Here is a 12256-nt window from a genome sequence, read left to right as displayed (position 1 = left end):
AAACGGGACCTGCTCAAAGTGTTGATTGAAAACCTCCTCCAAAAACCCCAAGTAAATATATCTATGGCTCTGCATTCTTAGTGTGTCCTCACCAAATATTAGATTGCAGTAATGGCAATTGTTCAGGTGAGTGATTTTTAAAAATAGTAATAATCAGCATCAGTGAGACCGTAAGCCAGTGTAAAAAAAAAAAAAAATCTGGGTTTTAAAGATAAAAATTCTACTGGTTTAGATCCTGTTTTCTCAACACATTTGAGTTTTTCCTTGGTCCTAAATATTTTCTCAATTCCTCAAATCCTTTATATTAATTTTAGATAAAATTGTCATTAGATTGAATGTATTCTTTTTAATCTTCCTGGATTACTGAGCAGCTCATTATGGACTGTGGCTGTGACAGTAGACAATGAATTACAGAATTAAGTGGCCTTTATACTATGGTGATAACTTTTCAGGTTACATTATTAATGATCCCATAATGGTAGGCATTAGCTCTCTTAGTCTCCTTTTGAAACTAGGAACCCCTTCAGTTTAGAGCAGTTTGGATTCACAAAACAACACTAAACAACTAACTCTGGTTTCTGTACTTATTTTATGAGTACAGAAGCCCCCACTCCCCCTCCTTAATCTACAGGTTTGCTTCCCATGGTCTCAGGTACTTGAGGTCAAGGATGGTCAGGAAGCAGATAATCCTCCTTCTGACTGGTTGTCAGAAGGTCAGTAATAACCTAGCCTAAGGCTACACAATGTACTCATAGTGCGTAGGTCACACCCCTCACTTCATCTCATCACTCAAGCATTTTGTCATTTCACATCATCACGAGAAGGGTGAGTACAGGACAGTAAGATATTCTGAAAGAGAGAGACCACACTCACATAACTTTAATACAGTATATTACTATAATTGTCCTGTGTTATTACTAGTTCTGTTGATAATCTCTCACTGTGCCTAATTTATAAATTAAACTTTATCATAGGTGTGTACATGTAGGAAAAAGCATAGTATATACAGGGTTCAGTACTCTATGCATTTCAGACAACCCCTGAGGTCTTGGCATATAACTGCCATGGATAGGGGAGGGGCTGCTGTGAGGGAATATCTAGAAACGAGAAAGAGACAAATGTTGGACACAAACACGTTTGCCTTCCCTTTCATCCCTTTCGTCTTACGGCTGTGGTAGTATCTGATAATAGCACCTGATACTGATCTGGTAGTTACAGCCTAATATTTAAACTCTGTAATATGTTCCTACTCTTAGGAATGACCCAGTGACTTGCTGCTTGACTTGTAGCTGGTGATTAGAGTTTGCTATCAGTCTTTTAACCTCTGTAAGATAGTCAAAAGGACCCAACCTAGTGGGTTAAAATAGCCCTTCATTATATATTCATGGAGTATTTAGATCTAAGATCACTTTAGTTGTGCTTCATGAAGTGATGAATGTGTGTGGGAGAGAGAGAGTTGGATAGAGTTGATTCACTGGTGTTGAGAAAGACTGAGAGTCTGAGATACAGTTCCGTGTTTAGCTCCTAGCTTTGCTATAGTTGTGCAAGGTTTTAAGAAGCCAGAGTCAAAGAAGGCTGTCCCTAACTCCTTTTCCACAAAGCCCTGGTTGAGCCACCATGTTTACCTCAATTTCTTATTTCTTGATTTCATTTGTCAAAGATTTTAAAATAGTACTTCTCATCAGTAACTTTCTCAGGGTCCTGAACCCGCAAAAGGACCACCAAGAGGGGTGGCCCACCCATGCCTAGAGGTCATGTGGTCCTTGTAATCCCCTCAGAATCCTGAGTTATCTGAGCAAATCCCATTTCCATTCATTTAGTTACAGGTCAGAAGTAAAAGCAAGGCAAGATGTGAAACCAGACATCCGACAGCCTCCATTCACGGACTACAGGCAGCCGCCACTGGACTACAGGCAGCCACCGGGAGGAGACTACCAGCAACCCCCACCCTCAGACTACAGGCAGCCTCCCCTGTTGGACTACAGGCAGCACTCACCTGACACCAGGCAGTACCCTCTGGCGGACTACAGGCAGCCCCAGGTACCTCAGAGACCCTGTCACATTTCGGTTTCTAATGAACAAACCTGTAATACACAACACACATACACACACACACACACCCCTCTGATACATTTATTAATGGTGCTCAACAGCAGTGAATGAGAAAACCCAAAGGAGAGGTAATATCACTCAGGCCTGTGTGCAGTCATTACGTTTGCCAAGTAAATGGATGAATACCGGAGTAAACATGCTCTATAGTAGATTTTTTTTTTTTTTTAAGATTTTATTTATTTGAGAGAGACAGACAGAGACAGGGAGAGAGCACAAGTAGGGAGGAGAGGGAGATGCCGGCTCCCTGCTGGACAGGGAGCCCAATCTGAGACTCGATGCCAGGATTCTGGGATCATGACCCAAGCCAAGACAGATGCTCAACCGATTGAGCCACCCAGGCACCCCTATAGTAGTTTTCTTAATGACCAAGTCAACTGCATTAAGACCTTCTTGACTCTTTGGAATTTCATCTTGCCTTTTACTAGATGGTGAAGTCAGGGTACTTTTTCTCACAGTATCACATCATTGGAGATATTAACTATAAGAGAGAAGGAGAACAGAGAGACTGACCACAGAAGCTTCTCTAATATTAAACAACTATTTATTCCATTTTCTGCCCAAATCTAAAGGATTTTGATTATTTCACTGTGGACATGGAGAAAGGAGCCAAAGGCTTTGGATTCAGCATTCGTGGAGGAAGAGAATACAAAATGGATTTGTACGTGTTGAGATTGGCAGAAGATGGGCCTGCAATAAGGAACGGAAGGATGAGGGTAAGAACACTTTCCTTTTTATAGAACCACCTAATTCTGAAAGAACAACCCACTGTAGTATCAGAGTACCAAAGCAGGCAATTCAGCAAGCAGATTTGGCATAGGGTTTGCCCTCTTTCCATTGCATGACTCAGTTTTCTAAAAGTCTGGTCTAACGTTATTTAAGAATTATATTATTTCTCACTTTCTTGCATGTACCTTTCCAATTGGCAAATCTCATTGTAATGTTTTAAAGATACAGTTTCTCTGAAGAGCAAACTAAAGAAAAGGTACAGAGCAACGTAAGAAATAGTTTGAAATCAAAACACGGATCCATAATTTTTCCTTTACTTTGATGATATTTAGTTTTCATTTGAGAGTAAATCTTTTGAAATTTTATTTTGTCTTACGCTTTCTTTTCTTCAAGTTTATTAATCAAATGGTTCTTTGTTTCTTTGGAAAGATTTCTCTTGAGTTGACTGGTCTTTTGGCTTTGATACTGGAAAAAAGGGGACTCGGCTTCTTGGACACGTGTTGTCTTTAAAAATGGTGACATTTTCCAAGTATAGTGCAAGCTGAGGTGGATTTTTTTAATGTATAGGATTTTGAGGCATCTGATGGGTAACTGACTCCATCTAAAGGTATAAAACAAAACGAGGAGAATATAGACTATTAGTGTCTCTCTCTGCCTCTCTTTCTACAAAATGGCCATTAGTAAGCACATAATAAAGGTTAGCCATGATAAACAAAATCTAGAATTCGTTCTTGTCCTCCCTCTTTGTCCTTTAAATTAATACAGAAAAGCTGTGGTTCTTGGCTTCTGGAACCTCAGATTCTTGGGGTGAGCTTTACCAGCCACTTGCTCCCAAATAACTAAGTGAATCTGTTATTCCTACCACCAAGTCTACCATTTCTGTGATTTTCACCCCATGTCAGTGAATCATCCATAATACAAAGTGGGAAGAACATAAATCATGTCAGTTTTTCTCCCAATTTTCTCACAATTCTTGACAACTGGGAAGTATTCCAGCTGGAATTCAAACCCAGGCAAGGGCTGACTCGAGAGAGCCTGTGCCCTGCACCTCCCCTTTCCCCATCTATAGAGGGTTTTAGGTTAGGCAACCTGGCTTCCCTAAACACAGAAGTCACTTTCTTAACATGATGCAAAGCCAACTCACAAGGGATTAAATAAACCAAAATCTTCGTGGTGCAGGTAAAAACCACACGGCACAAAGGCCATGAGCGAAGTGACTGGACCCTTAGAAGACAGGATAGCCCACCTACCCTGCAGTGGACTTCAGACGTGGACTGTGTGGGTTCCAAACGGTGGCCACATTTTTAAACAAATGATCTAAATGGCTGCTAATATATACAGTACTCCCAAGGCCTAGAAGCCTAAATATAGAAGTATTCTTCTGTTAAAAGAATATTCTTTCTTAGAGAATTCAAGCCCGAGCAGTCGTTCTCTGCTGGGTCCCTGGCATCAGCATCACCTGGGAACATGTCAGACATGCAAATCCTGAGCCCACCACAGACCTATAGAATCAGAAACTCTAGGAGTGGGGTCAGCATTGTTTGATTCACCCCCTGGTGAATCTGATGCAAGGTGAAGTTTGAGAACTTCTAACTGAGCCCGAGGGAAGCTGACTTGACAAGGTAGGACAAAGATAGGATGTGTGTGGCTCAGGCTTTGTTAATTCCCCCCAGGTCTTGTCAAAGGACATTTCCATCCTGTTCCAGCAGTTTAACTGGTATTTCTAAACCCATGTAAACACAGATTTAGAATTCTGTAGGCAGGTGCTCAATTTCATGAAAGATGCTTTTTCTTCTGGCAAGTGATAAAAATGAGTCCTCTACCTGGGTTTCAGAAAATGGTGTTTTAACTTCTTTTCACAGATTATAAAAATAAGCAGTATTTTATAATTTTATAATTTTACATGCCAGTTTTATGGGGCAACCGATTCTTCTGTGTACAAGCTATTTAAAAGGATTTTTTTTTTTTAAAGATTTTATTTATTTGACAGACAGAGATCACAAGTAGGCAGAGAGGCAGGCAGAGAGAGAGGAAGGGAAGCAGGCTCCCTGCTGAGCAGAGAGCCCGACGCGGGGCTCAATCCCAGGACCCTGAGATCATGACCTAAGCCGAAGGCAGAGGCTCTAACCCACTGAGCCACCCAGGCGCCCCTCTAAAAGGAATTTTATGGCTGGTTTGAGATAATATGGATTAGTTTATTTGGGACTATTATATATGTATATATATATATATATATATATATATATATTTCCAGCACTTAATTCTCAAAGAAAAGGAACCACTTGGGAGTCACAGAAATCCAATGAATAAAATTTTACTGGTTGATTTTATCTCCAATCTTTAAATTAAGGCTGGGAACTTAGCAGAGATGAATGGAAGACTTTTTTTCTGCTCTTTATGGGTTATATTTAATACTCAAATGTTGTCAGGGGTTGGTTTCTCACTCAGAAACCAGTAGAGAATTTGTCCAGGGTGACTGACTTCCTGTCAGGGAAAAGGACATCATCACCACGTAAGTTCAAAGGTGTCCATATTAGCTACTGTCAGAATTAGGTAACTACTTTATATCTGCATGGTTGTTCTTCATCATAGCACATAACTAAATCAGATCTTGTTTTAATGTTTATTATCAAATTTTAATCATTTAAGCTAGTGTTTTGTACCTTCGTCTGTGCTTATCAGGAATTGGCAATAACCTGTGATTCACAGATGTGTTTCAATTATTTTGGCAAGGACCAGGACTGATAAATATTTGCATGACTCTGACTTGATTACTTTAGACTAATGCACAAACTGGATAATAAGGTTTCCAATTTGGAAATTTTACAATAAAATCAATCAGGGACCCATTTTTCAGCATACTGTAAGATTCACCCTTGATACCCCTGGGGCCCGGACACATACACAGATCTGAATCATCCCTGCAGGTGATGCTTGCAGGGCCGCTCTTTACTCCATGGATATTATGACTTCGTTGTGAAGTTCCAAGACTCCTGAGAAAAATAGGTGGACAAGAGATTCATGGGCTGTCATTAAAAATAAGCTCAAGACGTAGAGAAGCTAGCACCAGGTCCTTCCCAGCCTTTAAAACACGAAGGCACATTTCTCCTTGTTAATGGGATCCCTTCACCTTCAGTCTTAATCCATCATTTCCGCTATGTGCAAACTAAACACACAGCCACTTAATGATCAAATAAATGTGGGGAAAAGGTTGTATTTTCCCCCCCTTTCTCATGATCGGAAAAAGCCAGATAATGATCTGATCATAGCTGGATACCTTAGATGAAACACAGCGTAACAGAACTACTCACATCAGAATTACTGTGAGAGTGCTGGATGATTCTGAAAAAACATTTCCTGTAACAACTAATGAATTACCAGGCTCGTGGGTCAGGGATGTAAATAATAGCTCTTTTGAACACTTAGTTATTGCACCAGACATTAGCCTCTGAACCTGGGACTTTTCCTGGGTCTTTTACGATAGCCCTCGTTGTAGGACAGTGGTGGCATTTAATAGTACAAGAAAGCCAGGTGCCCTGGTGCCAGGGGAGGTGAGGAACATGGGTGTAAGGACACGGTCCTCACACTGGGGGTTTGAAGAAACTGTGGCACAGATACATATTTTTAAAATATGTCTGGAACACCTGGGAGGCTCAGTCAGTTGAGTGTCTGACTCTTGATTTTAGCTCGGGTCATGAGATCAAGGCCTGTGTTGGGCTCCATGCTGGGCATGGAAACTGCTTAGGATTCTGTCTCCCTCTCCTTCTCCCTCTGCCTCTCCCTGCTCTGTGTGCACAAGCACCCTCTCTCTCTCTTAAAAAAAATTAAAAAATTTGAACAGACAAAACATAATCTGTAAATGCAGAAAATACAGAGAATAGAAAACAGAAACACAACCGTCATGTCTGATTGCTTTTCTTCAGTCACTCAGGAAGGCTAATGTCATAAAAACACAAACGACATTCAGTTTTTAAGCAAAAGTGTAAGAACTTATTAGAAACAATTAATGGATATGTTTTAAAAAGGAAAATGTTTTCCAGTTTGTAAAATAGTCTAATAAAGTTGAGAGGGATAAAATTTTGTACTGATGAATAAATCTCTGGTACAAAGCTCTTAGGGACACAATGTAATTAAAAACTAAAAATAAATAGGAAACACGGGCAAAGAATAATGAATATGCAAAATACTTTACTGGTGAAGCAGGGGATCTTAAGAAATCAAGAGACATTTGGAAGTAAGGATAGTAGTTCTAATCACGTAAATAGTCTGACAGTCAAGTTTAAAAAGACTCTGAAAGGAGACCAAGTTTGGTCTTGAAAAGGTAAAGTATTTTCCTGTTTCCATATAACATAATATATTCTCCATTTCCATAAAACATACTTTCTGTTATAAAAAAGAGCATCATTTTTTAGCTTCATCACCTTAACAGCTGTGTAACAATTGTATATACCTTTTTAGCATCAAATAGGCTTATTTATAAAATGGCTTATCTTCTTGAAATTCATATGCACAAGTCTGCCTGCAGTGGGCCTCAGGGTAACCTAAAAAATCTTGGTTCAAAAAAGATATTGCTTATCCATCTTCTTTTTTTTTTTTTTTTTTTTGGCTTTTATTTAAATTCCAGGTAGTTAACATGCAGTATAATATTAGTTTCAGGTATACAGTTTAGTGATTCAGTACTTAACATTTAACATCCAGGGCTCATCACAACTCCTTAATCCCCATCACCTATTTCCCCCATCTCCCCACCCCCACCTCTGGTGACCATCACTTTGTTCTCCATAGTCAAGAATCTGTTTCTTGGTTTGCTGCTCTTTTTTCCCCTACGATCATTTGCTTTTGTTTCTTAAACTCCACATATGAATGGAATCATATGCTATTTGTCTTTCTCTGACTGACTGACTTGCTTAACATAACACACCCCATCTGTGTCATTACAAATGGCAAGACTTCATTCTTGTTGATGCCTGAGTAATATTCCCTTATACATATATGCATCCCATTTTCTTTATTCATCAGTCGATGAGCATTTGGGCTCTTTCCGTAGTTTGGCTGTTGTTGATAATGCTGCAGTAAATATCCAGGTACATGTATCCCTTCAAATCACTATTTTTGTGTCCTTTGGATAAATATCTAGTAGTGCAATTGCTGGATCATATGGCAGTTCTGTTTTTGTAGGTGTGAACACTAGAAATGATTCAAGCCCCCACAAATCCTAGCCCTGCTTAAAAAACAGAATATGATCAATCTCCTGTGACTCAACTTCCCCACACACTCCAGCCCCCAGAGAACCACCACTCTAAACAAACATTCATCATTCCTTCCAGTTTTACTACAAATGTGTGTATCTCTCAACTATATTATTCATTTAGTTTTGCACACTTGGGGAACTTTATATAAATAAATCCCATTGTACATGTCCTTCTCTGTAGTTTGCTTTTTATACTCTATACTCGTAAGACTCATCCATGTTGATACATAACGCTATAGTTCACTTATTTTCAATACTGCAAATCATTCCATTGTATGAATATGCTATAGTCGATAGTAGTTATCCATGGAGATTCGAGATTTTCCATGTCAGTGGACATTTGAGTTGAGCTTTTCATAACTAACAAAATCCTTCTACATATTTCCTGCTGCACATATGCAAGAATTTTTCTAGCAGCCAATATACCTAGGTGGGCACATATTTAACTTAACTAAATAACAAAAAATTATTTTCCTAAGTGTTGATACAAATTTATACACTCCTCATAAAACTCTATTTCAGCTTCTAATAGGTAGGTAGAAAATGACACATCATTTAGGTTTAAATTTGCATCTCTTGATTAAATATGGTGTTCATCATCTTTTCTTATGTTTATTCAGCATTTGTGTTTTCTCGTAAACAAAAATGCCTATTCACACATTTTCCCTATTTTCTGTTGAATTGTTTCTTCTTTTCATATTGATTAGAGAAGTTTCCATAGATGCTTGGTGATAGTTTTTCATCAATTGTTATGTTGCAAATATCTTACTCCAGTTTTTGACTTGTAGTTTCACTTTATTTCTGATGCACTTTGGTAAATACAAAGCCTTAATTTTAGTGTAATTGACTAAATAAACCCTTTCTTTCATAGTTCCCACTTTCTGTGTTGTCTTTGAAAAAATTGTTCCCTCATTCATATTCTTAAAGATTTCCTGTATCTTTTTCTTAAAGTTCTATAGTTTTGCTTTTCATTTCTGAGTCTTTAATCACCTAGAATTGATTTCTCTGTGTAGTATAAGGAAGAAACCCAGTTTTGGTTTTTCTATATGGATAACCACCTGCCACAGCATCATTGGTTGAATGCCCCTCATTTTACCCCAGTCTACAATGATAGCCCTATAATGAATAAAATTTCTATGTGCAAAGGTCTGTTTATAGATTATTTACACTGTTCTGCTTTTCTATTTGTCTATGCCTACATCAACATTCTACTTATCTACCTTTTAGTAAGACTTGATTTTTGATAGAAAAACTATCCATCCACTCATCCTGGACACACATCTTAATTTTTCAGGAGCATCTGGATGTTCTTGAATCTTTGCCCTTCAATATAAATTTTTAGAATTTGCTTGTCCTAGTAGGATTTGTATTAAAATTATTTGGAATCTATAAGAAATATGGGAAAACTCTATAATATTTATAATTTTCATAATACTGAATCTTTCTGTCCATGAACATGATATGATCCATTTATTTAGGTTTTCCATAAACTACTCAAAGTTTATGGGTTTTTTTCTCATAACGTACCTGCAAGTATTTTGCTAGACTGACTCTAGGCACTTTGTTTTATTTTTGTTCTTATTATAATATTTTTATTTATTTTTTTAAAGATTGTGTTTATTTATTTGACAGAGAGAGACAGTGAGAGAGGGAACACAAGCAGGGGGAATGGGAGAGGGAGACGCAGGCTTCCCGAGGAGCAGGGAGCCTGATGCAAGGCTCGATTCCAGGACCCCAGGATCATGACTCGACCTGAAGGCAGATGTTCTTCTGCCTTCAGAAGAGGGGTGACTGAGCCACCCAGGCACCCCTATTTATTTTTATTTTTTTTTAGAGAGAGAGAAAGCCTGGCACTTGAGCGTGGGGAAGGAGCAGAAGGAGAGAGAATCCTAAGCAGGCTCTGTGCTCAGCACCAAGCCCCGTGTGGGCTCAGTCTCACAACGCTGAGATCATGACCTGAGCCAAAATCAAGAGTCAGTTGCTCAACTGAGCCATCCCGATATATAGTATTCTTAATGAAATATTAAGATAAACTGTCACCAGTGAAAAGAAAGAGAATTGATTTTTGCATGTTGATCAATTGTATCATGCAAAATTACTAAACTTTTTTATTAATTCAAGTAATTTATCTGTAGCTACCTCTAGATTTTCTACATAGGTAAACACATTTTCGGCAAATAATGAGAGTTCTGGGTCTTTTAAGTTCTTTCATTTTTTTTTCTTATTTTACTGCACATATTCAACTTCCAATGTGACTCTAAATAGAAGTGGTCAAAGCAAGCACTCTTGTTCTGTTTCTAGTCTTAAAGGGAATGCTTTTAACATTTCATCACTAAACATAATGTTTAACGAATTTATATAGGTAACCTTTCTCAGGTCAAGAATGTTCTCTTCTCTTACCAGTTTGTTAGACATTGTTAGGATTTGGTGTTGAATTTTATGTACTATTTCTATATCCATGGGAAGTATCATATGATCTTTTTTAACATGCTGATTAATATGATTAATCATATTAATAGGTTTTATTTTATTATCACTCTTGATTTCCTCAGATAAATCCTCTTTATCCATAATGATCTTTTTTATGCCTTGATCAATTCAGTTCCTGATTATCGCTTTAGGATATTTGTATCTTTATTCTTGGATAAGATTGCCCTGAAATTTTTTCTTGTAGTGTTGTTGAATGATTTTGATATTAATGTTATTCTAGCCTTATCAAGTGAGGAGGAATAATCCTTTCTGTGGTTGTCATTGTTGTTGCTGTCTGGGAAAGTTTATGTAAGCTGAGAATTGTCCTTGCATGTTTGGTAGAATGAACCTGTAAATCCATCCAAACCTCATATGTTTTCTTCATGTGAAAATTTTAAATCACTAATTACATTTCTATAAAAACTAGGGTATTCTTCAGGTTTTCTATTTCTTTTTGAGTCAATTCTAATAAATTTCCTTTTTCTAATAATTTGCCTATTCCGTCTTAGTTTCCAAAGTGTTTTTAATGTTTCTTATTATATTTTTAATGTCTGAAGGATTTGTTTTAATGTCCTGATCTCATTTATTTGATAGCTGTTTCTTTGTGCATTCTTTGTTTTATCTTTATTAATCATGCCAGAGATTTGTCCATTTTTTCCTCTCTTTACAGAACCAGCTTTCATATTTGTTCTGTTGCTTACTCATTACTGTTTTTCTACTTAGTATCGCTCTCTCCATTTTCTTTTACTCTCTTTTGTTTTTGTTTTTGTTTATTATTGCTCCTTAAGTTGGATGCTTAGGTCAGTAATTATCCATTTTTCTCCATTTCTATTAATAATGTATGAATTTAAAGCTGTGGTTTTGATATGTAGTATGTTCATGATTTTAAGTTGTAAATATATTTTAATTTCTACTGCGATTTCCTCTTTGACTCATAGATCATTTAAAAAGTGCTCTTCTTGGGGCGCCTGGGTGGCTCAGTGGGTTAAAGCCTCTGCCTTCGGCTCAGGTCGTGGTCCCAGGGTCCTGGGATCAAGCCCCACATCGGGCTCTCTGCTCAGCAGGGAGCCCACTTCCTCCTCTCTCTCTGCCTGCCTCTCTGCCTACTTGTGATTTCTGTCTGTCGGATAAATAAACAAATCTTAAAAAAAATAAAAATAAAAATAAAAAGTGCTCTTCTTTTGTATTTTTAAATCTATAGGGGTTTTCTGGCTAGTTGTTTATTCTTGATTTCTAGTGAGTCCTTGCCCCTGCTCCAGGCTTGCCTGAGAACTCCACAGACAAGGGGCGAGGTCTGCACACTCTCAAGGCCATCATGATGCACTCACCACTGGGTTCTGGGCAGAGAGCAGCCTGGTGTCCTCACCCTCTGCCACCTCAGCTTGCAGAAGAAGCTCTGCTTGGGCCCACAGTCTCAGAAAGAGGGAGGTAGGGTCCCAAATTCACATGCCTGCCTGGGCTGGGTGGGGAATATGAATGTGTGAGGCATGGAGAGCCCTTGCCCCTTCTGAGGAGCAGCCACAATGAACCCAGGCCAGCTGCTAATCAGAGGGCTGCTGGCTTTCTCCTTCTAAGTCTTCAAACTTTCAAGAGAAAGCAAAAACCCATATTTTTAAGAATCAGCCAGACTTGAAAAAATGTTCTTTTTTAATTTAAAAAGGTGTGCATGCAAAATGAAACAAGTCTGCAGGCAATTGT

The 12256-nt window shown here is 38.2% G+C and overlaps 1 protein-coding gene across 1 annotated transcript in view; it reads left to right on the top strand.

The window, feature by feature from the left end:
• LOC111155266 (membrane associated guanylate kinase, WW and PDZ domain containing 2) overlaps positions 1–12256 on the top strand; it is a 1380110-nt gene that overhangs the window by 1257671 nt on the left and 110183 nt on the right. Inside the window, 2 exon segments of the mRNA XM_022515392.1 lie at positions 1821–2040; positions 2682–2825. Of these exon segments, the coding sequence (XP_022371100.1) occupies positions 1821–2040; positions 2682–2825 (364 nt within the window).

The sequence above is a fragment of the Enhydra lutris genome, unplaced genomic scaffold (assembly GCF_002288905.1).
Source record: "Enhydra lutris kenyoni isolate GAN:26980312 unplaced genomic scaffold, ASM228890v2 scaffoldscaffold40, whole genome shotgun sequence".
NCBI classification, from domain to species: Eukaryota; Metazoa; Chordata; class Mammalia; order Carnivora; family Mustelidae; genus Enhydra; species Enhydra lutris.
The sequence above is the reverse complement of the archived record's forward strand: the minus strand, read 5'-3'. Positions and strand labels throughout refer to the sequence as shown.